Consider the following 15,872-nt stretch of genomic DNA (forward strand, 5'->3'; position numbering starts at 1 on the left):
AAATTAAAGCTAGAGGGTTGCATTTGCATCCGAGCAACATAAAGTCAACCTACAACTGAAAATTTACATCTGTTTAGCCCTTATTCTAAAATCCTGTGTGGTGGGAGGCATCATGTCACAAGCTAAACAAACATCTACTGAATGCTTACTCAGTTCCAGCTAACGCAAACAGACAAATTCTGCCATCTAGTGGTTACTGGAGGCATCAGAAGGTGTCAGAGTCTGGTCCATTCTGCGTGAGAATGGGTATAAATCCACTAAAACCTTTTTGATTAACCTATTCACCCATGCATCCATACGTTTTTCAAAGTTTGGACCACAGGCACAGCAGAGCCAGTAAGAAAGTCCACACATCCTCTGCACACCTCCTTCAGCCCTTTTAGGTGGAACTGAGGTGAACAGGCATTTCCAGCTGCTCACAGACTAGAAAATGATTTATTTCACACTTCTATCATATATACATAGGAATCTCAAAACCACATAAAACGTGATTCAAACGGGGCCTACAAGCACTGATGGATCATGTCTCGTGTCATTAAATGGATTCTGTAAAAAGAATTGAAAAGAAAGGAAACCGGCTCATTGATCTGAGTTTACTCTGCCCAAGTCAACTATGACCCAAAACCAGTATTTAGGTGAAACAAAGTAACGTTTAAAGTTTTGATGAGTTTACTCACTTGGAAACCCACTTGCTAGTGCAAATTGGGGCTCTAACAAAACCAAAATGGCACATAAAATTATGAACTCCTCTGCCTTAAAGTTCCGATAAATGATGAACACAGAAAAAGAAAACACCAAAAAATGGCCCCGTACCCAGAATGTAAATAATCGATTTTTGGCATAGCTTTGAACTTTTTAACATGAGAGTCTATAGGAATTGCTCTCTTCAATAAACAAGCCCACAGTGGTGATTGGAGAAACAGCAACATTTAGTGCTTCCTGTTTTGTATCAAATTCAGGGACAGACAGTTGGAGTTTGATAAAAATAAATAAATAAAAGCATGTGGTCATGAGTGCAAATCCATAGCAGAGTCATGTCATATTTCAGTCGTTCGTATCCCTCCTCTCTGCACTCTGAGTTAAGAGACATTCATCTGCAACTGGATATGAGACTTTCTCACCAACAGACCCCAAGAAATAAAAATTAGCAGTCACCTCTTCTCCACACACGTCCTCACTACAGGTAGACCCCCACTCCTTTGCTTCCTATTCACCTATGACCGTACCGGCAGGCACTGCTCCAACCTCATCCTAAAGTTTGCCGATAACACCACCATCCTAGGTCTCATCCCAACAATGTCAAGACGCCTACGGAGAAGAGATGGCATCAATGATCAGCTGGTGTGAGGAAAATAAGCTCTAATAACTAAGGTGATGATCACAGACTTTAGGAGAAAGTGTAAAAACCAGCGCCCCTTCATCTACTGTACATCAACAACGCTGAGGTAGAGCAGGTCAGCAGCTTCAAATTCCACTGTGTCCACATAACTGAGAATTTGTCCTGGACTCTACATCACAAGTCTCAAACTCCAGGTGATGTTTTACAACGTATGTGCCATTGAAGATCCTTATTGGCTAAACACACCCGATCCAGGTAATCAATCGCAGATAAGACAGTATTTCTGGAAAACCAGCAGGATGCTGGCCCTCAAAGTCTGGAGTTTGACACCCCTGCTTTACATCCAGAGTAGTAAAGAAAGTCGGACAAAGACTGTATTTTTTAAGGAAGTTTGGTATAAACACCAAAATACAATGAGAGCCTTTTGACAGGCCATATCACAGTGTGGTACTGAAATAATGTCATTCTTTAGTAACTATTGTAGACATTTTGATGACGTGTCTTTATTTTCCGTCAATGTATTCTTTGTCTGCCTGTCGTTTAGTTGGTGTCAGTATTTGACATGGAGACAGCAGGTAATGCAGGAAACAGCTGCACTTTATGAGACCAGAAATACACAATCCGTCATTTAGAAAAAAAAATCAGCACAATGTTTTTTATGAATTTCTTCAGACTAACAATGTTAAATATATTGGTGCTGCTGTGTTAATGTTTCAGATCAATTAACATTTAAAATTATTCATTGAATTATTTTTTCTTAGCATCAAATGGTTCAGTTGGTCAAAATGATTCTAGTTTTAATAAGGACTGACAGATTTTTTATATCAGGCACTTTAAGCTTTTTTTCTGTTTTAGAATAACAGTGTTTCTGTGGCAAAATGAAGTTAATATTTGATATATGTGTAGTTATATATCGCCTTTTTCTTCTGTTAATGTTAAAAGATACACAATTTTTATACATACTAACCTAATATAGTGTCACCGCAGTGAGTGTGTGTGTGTGTGTGTGTGTGTGTGGGGGGGGGGGGGGGGGGGGGGGGGGGGGGGGCGAAACATTAGCTTTTTCCTAGGCGGGGCCTTGCAAAAATAATTGAGAAGCACTGTACTAACCCAAGTTATCAAGCAAACAGGAAGTTAATCCGTCATGTTTAATATTGAGACAGTCCACACAAAAATGTACAGCAACTACAAACAGGCAGCAGGACTCTGCAGCACCTTCATCTACAAACACTGTTTGATAAGCAGAAGGTTCTGGAAGACTCGGTGGATGTCTGCCTCAAATTGTCCAATCTGTGGTGGGTACCAGGAGTTGATCAGAGCAGGACACTGAAGAAGTCATGGCTGTTCTTCATCTTCACTTTTCTCACAGTAGAGGGACACACACAGAATCAGTCGGGGGCTGGCTCGGTTCTGACCCAGGCTGGATCTGTTGTTTTTGCTCAGATTGGTTAGATGTCAAACAATCTCTGAAAAAAGACAGAGCCTGCTTGAAACCCGGACTTTCGGGATTTGTTTGTGGATTCAGGATGGAAGCATGATGGTGCTGTGCTGTTCCGCACGTAGCGGGTCATGTGACCGTCAAATGGTGTGCACGGGTCCCGGGTTCAGGTAAGCCTTTAAGGTGGCAATAAGCTGGCCTTCCTCTTCCAGCGTCACGTCCAGATACTCCTCTTCATGACGGGGGATGTCCTCCAGAACCTCGTTGACCAGCTCACTCTCCTCTGAAAGAACAAAAACAAAAATTTGACCATCACTGACAGACACGCTGCTCAGGTTCTGACAGAACTCCTCTGATGTTCCCCGTGTCCAGTTTGGGTTTCAGCTAAAAATCCATTGTGGAAGAAGTGGACAGACAAATGAGTCTGGCTCTACCTGGAGTGGTGGAGGAGGTGCTGGGCTCCTCTGACGATGGCGAGGAAAGAGAGGAAAGAGGCTGACTCAGCAGTTCTGGGGAGAGGACACCTTGGTTGTCCAGCAGCAGCTGAGTTGCGGCCTGGACGTCCCCCGCCGTCAACCTGAGAGCGGCTTCAGACGAGTCCCTCTGGAAGCCGAGGTAGAGCAGCTGACAAACACACAAACACACACTGAAACACAGTGACAGGCACAAACTCAAACACAATGACAGACACAAAAACACTGAAACACACGGAAGAGCAGGGCACACCTGATCAATATTCTCCAGACCGACTCCCTCCTCTAGGTTGTTGTTGGAGCTTTCAGGCTGACTGGAGTCCAGCAGGATCTGTAGACACACCAATGAGTTGGGAGGCGCACGAGACAAAGAGTGCCCGTGCATGTGCACGGAGGGCTGCACGTGAGACTGACATTGTAGGCTCTGTCCACGTTCCCGTCAGCGAGGTGCAATGCTCTGGCCGCATCTCTCCTGGAGTATCCCAGCTCTGTCAGGGTGGAGATGGCGTCCATCCTCCTCTTCCTCTTCTTCCTCTCTCGTTGTTTTACTTCCTGCCGCTCCTGCAGGAAACCACACACTCAGACCAGGCGTTCTAATGATCTCAGAGCACAGGCGTGTGGGTGCACGTGTGCGGGACCTGTTGGCGGTTGCTGATGTACAAGGCAGCCTCCTGCAGCTCTCCGTGACACGCCCTCAGTCCAAGACGAGCTTCTCTCTCGGTGAACCCGAGCGCCATCAGCTGAGCCATCTTCTCTGAGTCCGGACACAGGCGGGCGTACAGGGACTCCACCTGACAGACAAGCAAACATTTGAGTGCTGCGTTGCATCAGAGCCGGTCAGGAGAGCTGCGGCGACCCACCTTGGACAGCTGCAGGCGCGCCTGGGCGTCGTTCCCCTCGATGTAGGACAGCAGGCTCTGCAGGAGGTACAGGCGCAGGAACAGAACGTCCTCTCGGCCAGAGTTTCCCTGAAACCAGTTGATGTGTGATTTATTGTTTGACAGCTGCATGCAGTTCTGCTGGAGCTGTTCGTCAGTGGCGGTCATCTGACGTTCATCTACTCGTGAAAACGATTAAGGAACCACTCCGATGAACAAGTTCTTGGGGCATTTTTCTAATGATGGAGAACAATGTCATATATATATATATATATATATATATATATATATATATATATATATATATATATATATATATATATATATATATATATATATGACATATATAAAGAAACCTACGATCAAAATTGTATTTGCTTTTTTTTTTATTTAAATTATAGTTAATAGGAGTGGACGAAGAAATGCCATTTGAAAAAAAAAACAGCCCAAAGTATTATAAATACGCTGGGCTGAACACAAGCTCCCAGCTCTGCTCCATTCTGATCCGTCTACTTGCAGACAAATAGATCCATGTATGCTGGGTTGCTGAAAAGGGGTAAAGGTGGTTGATTCCAGGGGCCCCAGACTGAGGGAGGGCCCACAGAGGCCCCTTAATGATGATGAAATAAGACAAGAAAAATTAATTCAAAACTGTATGGCTCGCCATTTTTGTTTCACCTTTAATGTTAAGTTGGGGATGTGACAGACTGTAAGCTAATGGGAGAGCACATAAACAGAGAGCTCTCAACAACAGGGATGGGAAGGGGGAGGGTTGCTCCGTGCACACAGTCCCGCCCACAGCTCAGAGATGAATTTCTAATGAACTCCAGCAGAAACTGCCCAAAAAAAAAAAAAAAAGTTTTTTTTTATTTGGCTAAAAATGGCATAATCATAATAAAAAGACCACTGGGAACACTTTTAAGAGATCAAAAAATGATTTAATTGGGACTTCAAAGTGTAAAAAGCTGAATCTGAGCATGAAATAATATATATATCAAACAAAGTAGTTCATCTTAGCATGAAGACCTCACAGCTGCAAGAATAGCAGAATCTGTGAGATGGTTTATGTTTGGCAGCAGGTCATGAAGAGAATGAACCTTCTTCATCTTTGAACCATCTCAGTGAAAGGTTACCTGCTCGCTGCTTCCATTCAGGCATATAATGAGAGAGAAACTTCTCACTGAAGCCTTTTCTCACCATCTGCCTGTGCGTGCACGTGAGTGCCCACGTGTCTCACCTGGATCCTGAGCAGCCTCTGCTGCTGCTCTCCGTAGCAGCGCAGGAAGCCGTCCTCGGCGCGCTGCAGCCGGCCGCGCCCATCCTCCAGGCAGCCTAGCGCCTCCAGAGCTCTGTAGCACCACACGATGTCCAGCTGCAGGACAGAGAAGTTGTCCACCGAGGCGAGCAGCGCAGAGCCGCACTTACTGCACAAACACACACAGACTCAATACAGGAGATGCTGCCGGAGGGGGAGGGGGGCGGAGGTGCAGCCGTGTACCTGAACTGCTCGTCAGCCTGCAGCAGGTGACACAGAGCGCTGTCGTACTGCTGCTTCTTCATGAGAGCACGGCCTCTCTCGTGGAGACCCATGGCCAGGATCAGAGCCTGAACACACACATCCACACACACACATAAATCACGTGCAACTGAGAGTGTGACCTTTGACAAGTCATGACAACTGATCTGAGCAATCCTGTCCAGCAAATTTCTAATCAGCCAATCACATGGTAGCAACTCAGTGCGTTTAGGCTTGTAGACATGGTCAAGACGATTTCAAACCGAGCATCAGAATGGAGAAGAAAGGTGATTGAAGTGACTTTGAAGCTGGCATGGTTGTTGGTGCCAGATGGGCCGGTCTGAGGATTTCTGAAACAGCTGATCTACTGGGATTTTCACCCACAACCATCTCTAGGGTTTATAGAGAGTGGTCAGAAAAAGAGAAAATATCTAGTGAGTGGCAGCTCTGTGGGTGGAAATGCCAGGTTGATGTCAGAGGAAAATGACCAGACTGGTTCCAGCTGATAGAAAGACAACAGGAACTCAAAGGAACTCTGGTTCCAACTGTGGTCAGCAGAAGAGCATCTCTGAATCCACAACATGTCCAACCTGGAGATAGATGGACTACAGCAGCAGGAGACCACACAGGGTGTCACTCCTGTCAGGTAAGAACAAGAAACTGAGGCTACAATTCACACAGACTCACCAAAACTGGACAATAGAGGATTGGAAAAACATCTTGTCTGATAAATCTCCATTTCTGCTGCAATATTTGGATAATTTGGCATGAACAGCATAAAGCATGGATCAACGGTTCAGGCTGGAGGTGTGTCATGATGTGGGGATATTTTTTTGGAACACTTTGGGCTCCTGTACCAACTGAGCATAGTTCCAACGCCACAGTCTACCTGAGTATTGTTACTGAGCATGTCCATCCCTTTCTGAACAGTGTATCCATCTTCTGATGGCTACTTCCAGCAGGATAAGGTGCCATGTCTTAAAGCTGGAATCATCTCAGACTGGTTTGTAGAACATGACAATGAGTTCACTGGACTCAATTGGCCTCCACACTCACCAGATCTTAGGAATGGGAGATTGGGATCATGGATGTTTAGCCGACTAATCTGCAGCAACTGTGTGATGCTTTCATGTCAATATGGACCAAACTCTCTGAGGAATGTCTTCAGTATCTTGTTTAATCTCTGCCACCAAGGATTAAGGCAGTTCTGAAGGCAAGAGGGGTCCAACCCGGTACTAGCAAGGTGGAGCTGATACATTGAGTGTATAGATAGATAATATATATAGTAAACTTCAAGTATCCTGCCTTAGTATAGACCAAGCATAATTGTAGTAGACTTAGACGACGTTTTGCAAAGGTTTTTGAGATTATCCAGAATTCAAACAAGGATGATGATCATAAAACACAATTGAGCTGCAAGATGAAAGACTGATGAACCAGGAGTGGAAAGAAAATCTAAAGAACAAAACTTTAGGAAGAGGAGTGTCTGCAGGATCCAAACCTTCTTCTCGTGGTGTGGGATCTTTAGTGGGTTTCCCTTCTGGTCTGCAATCTCCAGGTACGGCACGGACTCTGGATCCTCGCTGCCATCTGGTTCAGACAGATCAGCCATAGAAGCCAAATATTTTTCGTCCCAATCTCAAATGTAAATGTCCAATTCCCAAAGGGAAGAGCACTGAGGCCTACCTCTCTCAGACAGGATCTGGAAGCCTTTCTGGGTCCTCTGAAGGCTTTCGTTTTGCTCCTTCTTCTCCTGCTCTTCCTTGTTCATCTGCTCAGAGTCGCTCACCTTCAGCACCATCACCTTACTGTGATTCTTCACACCCTGCTCATCCAGACGCTGATCTGAAAATGCAAGGTTCTTCTACATCAAAGCTAACTGGTATAATAACTTTTGCATCTGAGGGTCTCCAGGTTCCTCAATGTCTCTGGTTCCTGAAGGTCCCTGTTGGTTCCTACGGGTTTATAGTCTTACCTGCGCACAGAGTTCTGCCATTGAGGATCAGTTTGATGTGTTGAAGGTCAAACTCCTCCCTGATCCTGCACACAGACACAGACGTTAACCCCCCCCCTCTTCAAACGGGGGTTGACCTAACCTGTGATTTCTCCACCTCGGGTGTTTACCTCTGCACCAACTGCTGCAGCGGCACGTCCAGCCTCGTCTGCAGGAAGCTCCTCCCCTTCAGATTCTGGAAACAAACGGACATCACTGCTTCAGAGGACATCTGCAGACCCTCTCTGAAGCATAAAGGAGAAGTCATGAAGACCCACCTTCCTGCTGTCTCTGGGCAGCAGCAGTTCAAGCGTGGCTACGCTGGTCTCTCTAAACATCTTGTTTCTCTTTCCCCTCTTCACCGCCTGTACTCTGATGGACTCTAGAGCGCCCCCTAACTCTGTGACTGACAGATGCAGCACAGGAGCGTAACGCTGTGCTAGCTCCTGCAGACAAAGGAACAGGATGTTAGAACAAAAGAAAACAAACAGGTATTTTTTTTTTATTTCACAATAAAAGCTGCAGAGTTTCTGCTCTCGTGTGAGGCTGACCTGCATGTGCATCTGTCCCGGCTGGTCATCGTCATCGGTGTACGGAGGACTCCACAGCTGGACCTTCTCCTGCTTCAGCAAGTTCTTCAGCTTGGCCTCTATGTTCTGCTCTGCCATGGTCTGTGAAAACACCAGCAGGAAGTGGGACTGCGCACACAACTGTGAGGTTTCTGACCCGCTTCTTTCCTGATTTCACGTTAAGCAGAATCTGCGAAAGTTATAAGAGTTGATTTCTATCCTTAAAAATGCCATCCTTGGTGCTCACAGATCGGAGGGCACTAGTTTGAAAAAGATCTGCATGGTGGTGTAGTGGTTAGCACCGTCACCTCACAGCATGTGTGGGTTTTCCCCTCCCTCAGTCCAAAAACATGCTTCATAGGTTAATTTGATGATTCTAAATTGGTGTGCATGTGTCTGTGCATTCCTGCGACTGACTGTTCCGGGTGGACCCCACCTTTGCCCATCAGTAGAACCCTGTGACCCCGAAAGGGATCCAACAGGTTTGGAAAATGGATAGATGAATAATTTTAACAACAAGACAGCACCACAAAAAGACATTCGTGGATCTGTAAACAGAGCAGCCATTAAAACCAGTATATGTGTGTAGGAAAGGACAAGGTCATCTTCAGCATAAAATCACATTTTGGGAAATATGTCTGGGAAATTTCTAGGGCACTTGATTTGGGAATTGTAGATTTGGACAGCCCTACAAAATGGCGAACGCACTATAGTGCATTATATAGGGGTCAGAATTCTGACAGAGCCTCTGTTATTCGTTTTTAATGTGTGACGTGAGCCCAGATACTTTTATTGAGGCATCTGATTGCTCAGTTTATAACTTGAATAACTTGCCTACAGAAGAAAAAAGGGAGAAATATCAGGATTATCAATAACAGACGACAGCAAGAATAGTTATTCTGACAAATAAAATGACTAACAGCTGTTTATTTCTCTATAAAAATCTATGGGATTTTGGAACAAGCGGGTACTTCCTGTTTGGGACACGAGGGGGGGGGGGGGTCACTCAGTCCAGGCAGAACTCACATCAAAGCTTATAGATTTGCCCAATCATGTTTTAATTTGTGTCGTTTCATCATTTGAAATGTTTATTTATGTAGGTGTTCGGGTGTTTTGACCGGAAGACATTGTTGCATTCTGGGAAATGTAGGAATGCGTCTGTTCATCATGAAAACGAGCAGATTTAAAACTGTTGTCTTAATCAGATGTCGATAGAAATGCTAAGTTACGTAAATAAGCCTCTGAGTCTGTCGTTAGGTTTCGCTCAACACAACCCGGATAACTTGGTGCGGCTGTGTGACCTACAACAGATCTGCGCTAACAAAAGTTAACAAATTTGTGATCATTTAACTGGACTAAAGGGTCCGTTTTGAGCCGAAAGTTTGGTTCGGGATCGGACAGGAACATGTCAGTGAGAACTCACCTCGACTGTTTACGGAACGGAACCGTCACGATGACAAAACAGTCAAAAGCCTGCAGATGTGGAGCGACGTGACGATGTTGTTTTGAAGCCAAGGATCGGTTCAGAGAAACTGCGACCCAAGAAGAGCCCCCACACCCTCAGAGATCCGCGACACGCACCACGGCCCGAAAAACCAGCCAGTTCCGGCCCGCGAGGAACCAGCAACCCATCAGCTCGTCAACAATAGATGATCTTGGCAAAACTACGGTGTCTGACGAGGGTCCAACTTTCTCCGTCTTTTTCAAAAAGCAACATTTAAAAAAAGTAGTATACAAATGTGGCTGGAAATATTATACTAACTTTATTTAAGCATTTGAAACTCAAAAGTATTCTTTTTGAACATAAGATGTGTGATCAACAGACCAAAAACTCAAAAAAAGTTTTGCTAATTTTATTTATGTAAAGATTAACCAGAACCACAGGATAATGCTCTCAACATTTGACTATTGATTTTTCTTTATAATGGACACTGCAAAACTAAACACAAAAGGGGATCCTCAATGGCTCTTCTTGAGAACTAATTGGTGGATATGTTGACGCTCCCTGAGGACCCTCCTCATTAAGATCAGGGAACCGGAAATAAGAAGAACTGATTTGGTTCTTGGTTTGTTTCCCGAGCTTCTCAAACGTTGTCTGAGCTCTTCCTGTTCTGGTGCTTTTGGATTTGATTGGTTCATGAGGTTGTGCAAGGCTCTCATGGGGAGTACAGGCCAAGCCTCCTCGCAGCCTCAGAGAGCCTTGGAGGCCTCCGTTTGGGGAATGGGAAAGGGTTCTGAGAGGACGAACAGACTCCTCCTTCACTGAGCTGGCGGCCAAACCTGGGAGTTGGAACCAGAGCTGAACACCAGCCAGAAGACTGGTTCTGCTCCTGCTCCTCAGTGGTAGGGTGGGGGCAGAAACTATCCAAAGTAGGGGTCTCTTCAGAGTTGGTAACTTTGGTCTTCAGGGTGGAGGAGGAGGAGACAGGAACCTCCTCACTGGGATCCAGAGAACGCTGGACCTGACTTGAACCAGGTCTGCCATAAAACTGAAGGTCTGAACGCAGCTCAGATCTGTCAGTACAAACACGCTCTTCTTGTGCAGAGAACACACTGGGTGAGGTTTCTTTGGAGCTGCAAGGAGATCCTGATGGTTCTCTGGTTCTAGATTTAGAGGAAGGCCTAGGCCTGCACAGAAGAAAAAAAAAACAGATCCGGTTTCATGTGAAGATCTTTGTTCTCCAGAAGTGCAGTGGAAGCGAACCAAAATGAGGGAGGTTGACGAGCAGTGCACCTGAACAACAGCGGTGACTGGGCAGAGACAGCAGGTCGGGATCTCCGATGGAGGTCCAGGTGGACGTGCCAGGGGTCATACATCTTTGGGTCGCAGTCAAAATTGGCGGTTGAAGATATGGAGCTGATTGGTTCCAATGGCAGAGTTAAACCCTGAGCAACAGGGACAATGCTGAAGGCCTCAAACCGCTCCTCGGACACTGGAAGCAGATCAGACAGTACTTTAAAGTTCCACTCCAATCATCTTTTGATCTATTGTAAAAGTGTTCCCAGCCGTCTTTTAATTATAATTATGTCATTTTTAGCCCAAATCAAAATTCCTATGTCATTTTCTAGGACATAGTTTCTGCAGAGCAGCAGGAGTTAGTTAGAAATTCACTTCTGAGTCCTGGCAGGGACTGTTGGCAGGGAGTAAAACTGCACCCATTTCCCATCATGCCTTTATTAATACTCTCTCCCACTAGCTTACAGCCCCAAGCTAACATTAGCGCTGCAACAAAAATGGCAGAATTTTGGAGCTTTCCAGCGTACAGTTTAGAGCCAGATTCCAGGTCAGGCGAGGAAAACGAAGACAAATTACAGATCTATTAGGGCGAATCTGAATTTTTCCCCTACGGATTCTCCCTATCCCTTCAACTGTAGGGGCATTTGGAGGGATGGGTTGTCCACCCAATATGCACATCCATCTTTGCATAAGTTCGGATGTTGTTTGTTTTTGTGGATGAAATGCAGACACGCTGCTGAGGCTGACTCTAGTGCTATGTCCGAATACCCACCCTAACCCCTATATAGTGCACTTTATAGTGCGTTCGCCATTTTGTAGTGCTGTCCAAATCTACAAGTCCCAAATCGAGCGCCCTAGAAATTTCCCAGAAGTCTCTGCAAAAAAAAAAAAACTAGATCAGTGAATACAGACCACAATGCATTGCGCTGGAACCATTTTTGCCAGAAAAAAATGTATTTAAATGTATTTTCTTAAAAAATCATCAATGTTTTTTTTATCTTCGGAAGACAGTGGACTCATAAGTAATCGTCGCAAAACGCTCATTAACTAGATTTTAACTTTGTGAAATCGATGACGTCATATCCGCTGTTAAAAAAAAAAGTAGTGAGCATGGTGTCTGAATAACTTATACAATTCGGGGCACTAGATAGTGCCGCAGTTATCGTTTTTTGGTAGTTAGGGGTTAGCGTGGGAATTCGGAGACAACCTAACTTGTCATGAAATGGGCGGCACCCACAAGGAGTAAAAAGCGGAGCCTCAGATATATAGTCCTCTTACTTTTGGTTAGGAAAATTAGTTGCAAAAATAATTCACATTTCATTTAAAAGATCGCTCTTTGGTGTGCTAAAGGTAAAATATGATCATACATATGGAAATATGGAAGATACAATAAAAGGCATAAAGCTATTCAGAAAAAAGGATCAAAATAGCACATTTTGTGGTAAAAAACTGTTATTTAGTGAGATTTTTTCTTTCATTTCATCATGAGGAGGGGGAGAGGGGATGTACAGGGTTTTTTACATATCCAAAGATTGATATATGGAATAGGCTCAAGAAAAGCATGATATAGATCCTTTAAGGGTAGGGGCTTTTATTTAACTAAATAAATAAACATGTAAATTTATATCTGTTTATGACATGCAGCCTTTGTTAAAAAAATTAAACACCTTTGTTAACATCTTTTCTGAGTCTTTCTGCTTGCCACACAACCCCCCCCCCCACCCCCCCACCCCTTAAATACATTTCGGTGGGGGTTGGGGGTAATCCTTTCTGCAGAAAATTAACACTTCTCTGTCAATAAAGCTTCTTTCCTCTGATTTTCATTTCCCACCGCGTGCCGCTTCATCTTCGTGCGCAAACAAAGCAAACTATCTTAACAGAGGCAGTAGCTCACCTGTCCCGGGCAGCAGCACCTCCTGGCGCTTCTCCCTGCAGCTCCTGTACTGCTGTCTGAGGTCAAACACGTCCATCCTCCACACCGCTTCCTCCTCTTCCTCCTCCGTGCTGATCTCTGCGCGAGCACACAGACACGCGGAGGCGCGGTCACAGAGCTAACCTGTGCAGGTGCAGTTAAGGATTCTGATTTCCAGCGGCTGCGCAGACGCGACTGCGTTCTCCGTTAAGGTCAATTGTAGGATTCAGACTGTTGGAGCTTTCATTGCTCATTTTTATTTAATATTTAATTTTATCCTTCAAACCCCAGAATTTTGGTCTTAGTTATAAATTTTAAAGGAAAAAAAAACATAGAAATGTTTATAAAAGTTTAATTTAAATTAATCTTTATATGAGACCCCGGATGAAAAATTTATCTTGTCATTACTGATTCTAATAGTTCATTTTCTGTTTCTTGTGTGAATTTGAACAGTGCAGTCTCCAGGACTTATAGGCCTATATTCACGTATACTTCGGTTAGGACTGAGCTTATGAGTTTTTACTGTTTCTTTTTTTGTCTTTTTTTAGTATAAAGATTAAGACATAGTAAGCAGCAAAATTAACCATGCTGTTCTTTATACATTTACATTTCATAAACAGAAATAACAAACCTAAAAGCATTATAACATTTGCAAGAGACAAAATGGGACACAGACTTAGTATTCTTGTAACATTGTGGTCAAAATATGAATTACATTTTTATAAGAGAAATGTTTAAAAATCCACCTTCATTCCTGTGATGTTGCAATGGTAGCTAGTCCTCACATTTGTCTTTTATATTAAAAACAAACAATGAAATAATCTATCGTCGTGTATAGCACTCCAAAAAAGGGACGTTGTTCTGGGCGCTGATTAAACAACACGTAGAATGTTATATTGTGAGAATTAAATTTTTCTCATGTCCTTATTCTTCTACAATTAAGTGCATTTTACTCACGTTGGCCACCAGGGAGCAGAACATTTATGCGGGTAAAGCTACGTTCACACCAAGCATATTCTTGAACCAAAATCAGTCGTACAAACTTTCATGGCTAGGCGTAAACGTGAGAGTTTTGAACGCAAAAGCCCAAAACCTGCATTTGTGGCTGTTTGAACGCGTGTTGTGGAGAGCTGTGTGAACGTAGCTTAAAAGGTATATGTAAAAGTATGACGTAAAAGTTTTAACACAAAAGAATAAATTAGCGGGACAGTTAAAGTTAGAAGTGTTACAACTGTCACAGACAAAAGTATGAAAAACGAAATCAAATGTTATAGTTGCTCATTTGTAATTTCACATACATTTGTTGTGATTACTGAGTTCTTTCTGTTTTCTAAAATAGTGAACACAAATGACCCGAGCACAACATCTGACTCTTTCTCTACGGAATGAAAAGGTCACGTGACCTTTAAAAACATCCAGGTACTGTTACGTTTGTTTTTTCAATAAACTGCCATGCTTTCTTAGCCCTTTGGAATAATGCAATGCTTCGTAAACAGAAGAACATCAGATCTGAAAACACAACAGATCAAATCTAAATGAAAGAATATGCTCTTTTTGAAGTTTTAAGCACAAAACTGCTCCTTAACAGTCAGATTTTTACTAAAAAGAATGAACAGTGGTGTTTTTACCGTGCAGCAGCTTCTCTCCGCCACTCAAGAGCTTGCAGCAGGAGCAGGACATCCTGTTGGCAGCTGCAGCACACCAGATGCAGGCATCTCCGGCCCTATTAGCTCAGCGTAGTAAAACTCTGCTTCTGCAGATGTGCACATGCAGCCAGCAGGCTGAAATTCCTCAGTCGAGTTGGAGTTAAATGTCCCTGTTCCCGGGTCAGGCAGGAATCTGGACTGATTGAAACTTCTGCTTTTTTCTGACAACAGTGTAAATAGTTTCAAACGCCCCTTTTTCCTGTTCACACAAACTCACCGTTTGTTTAACAAAAGAGGAACACAATCTGACACACAACCCTTCTGTGTACAGCAGAGTCTGTGTCGTTCATGGGGAGAACCAGAAGATCCAGCGAAAGACTAAAGGACAATTTCACTTCCTCCTTGAAGCTGGTTTGAAAAGCAAACATGATGGACTTGAGGCAGTCAAACGGGTAACCAGTAGGGGGGTGGGGGGTGTCATTGCATAAGTGTCAAGCCCAAATATTTCTTGATTTAAAACCCTTGTAGTCATTACAAACATGTGGACGCTGACTTAAGAAAATGAAAAAAAAAACATGTTAATGGCATCACTTTATACAGAAGGTACTGTGAGTTTGAGGAGTGAGATCATAAAGTCACATTGTCTCATTTGCCAAGAACATCTGAATCTGCAGTTCTTTTCATTAAAAGCAATTTTTTTATGGTCGGGGCTCTCCCAGCTCCATGGCTGAAGGGTAAGGGTTCCAAAGTGGTTGCTTGCTTCAGGACAACTGTAACAGGAGGCATCTGAGGGTGTGGTTGTACTGTACATGGATCTATTTGTCTGCAAATGGATGAATCAGAATGAAACAGAGTAGGGAGACTTTGGTCCACACATTTCACTTGCTGTCACACATTTGAGCTTTTTCAAATTGCACATTTTTATTTATTTCGATTTGAATAAAGAAATACTCAAAAAAGCAGTTGCCTAAAAGATTGGACAGATCATCTCCAGACAGAGGACCAAATCAAAGCTGATGTTTTGAGAGTGGTCATTGCATCAACTGCTGCTAAAGGTCTGGAGGATCTTGCAGTGTCGCTTCCTCAAGACATGAACAACAGCAGGGAGGACCTTGCTTCAGTGTGTGACTCATCTGTGGCTTAATTTGAATTTTATTTTGAATGAAGACATTGTCATTGCCTGGTTCTTTTTCTTTTTTCTTTCAAGTTTCGACAATCTTTTATTTTAAGAGATCTTTTACTTTGAAAAATAACCGGATTCTGGGCGGAGGCCCCAGGAAAGTCCTAGGACACGCTGGACAGACTACGTCTCTCGGCTGGCCCGGGAATGTCTACCAGCTCCTCCGGGGGGGGCAGCTTTTTTAGACAGGT

The 15,872-nt window shown here is 43.8% G+C and overlaps 2 protein-coding genes across 3 annotated transcripts; both read right to left on the bottom strand.

Annotated features, from left to right (window-relative positions):
• Positions 1–2,468: 2,468 nt before the first annotated feature.
• nub1 (negative regulator of ubiquitin like proteins 1) lies at positions 2,469–9,841 on the bottom strand. Of its 2 annotated transcripts, none has more exons than XR_910745.3 (15): positions 9,630–9,841; positions 8,189–8,308; positions 7,916–8,083; positions 7,769–7,833; positions 7,620–7,684; positions 7,331–7,489; positions 7,146–7,234; positions 5,627–5,733; positions 5,366–5,552; positions 4,111–4,218; positions 3,889–4,041; positions 3,665–3,811; positions 3,504–3,581; positions 3,212–3,423; positions 2,469–3,060 (listed from the first exon to the last, which is right to left on the bottom strand). XR_910745.3 is itself a non-coding variant. In XM_004080832.4 (15 exons), exons 2-15 carry the CDS (start codon positions 8,303–8,305, stop codon positions 2,918–2,920), a joined length of 1,776 nt encoding a protein of 591 aa, XP_004080880.1. In that variant the 5' UTR covers positions 8,306–8,308; positions 9,630–9,841; the 3' UTR covers positions 2,469–2,917. The 2 variants fall into 2 exon arrangements, 1 of the variants encoding a protein (XP_004080880.1); XM_004080832.4 differs by having other exon boundaries at positions 3,212–3,401.
• A 203-nt stretch (positions 9,842–10,044) lies between these two features.
• On the bottom strand, positions 10,045–14,680 carry LOC101171205. Its single transcript, XM_011488648.3, has 4 exons — positions 14,484–14,680; positions 12,838–12,954; positions 10,941–11,139; positions 10,045–10,834 (listed from the first exon to the last, which is right to left on the bottom strand). The coding sequence occupies exons 1-4, from the start codon at positions 14,533–14,535 to the stop codon at positions 10,363–10,365; spliced, it is 840 nt and encodes a 279-aa protein (XP_011486950.1). The 5' UTR covers positions 14,536–14,680; the 3' UTR covers positions 10,045–10,362.
• Between the last annotated feature and the right edge of the window lie 1,192 nt (positions 14,681–15,872).

This window comes from Oryzias latipes, chromosome 20, assembly GCF_002234675.1.
Source record: "Oryzias latipes chromosome 20, ASM223467v1".
Taxonomy (NCBI): domain Eukaryota; kingdom Metazoa; phylum Chordata; class Actinopteri; order Beloniformes; family Adrianichthyidae; genus Oryzias; species Oryzias latipes.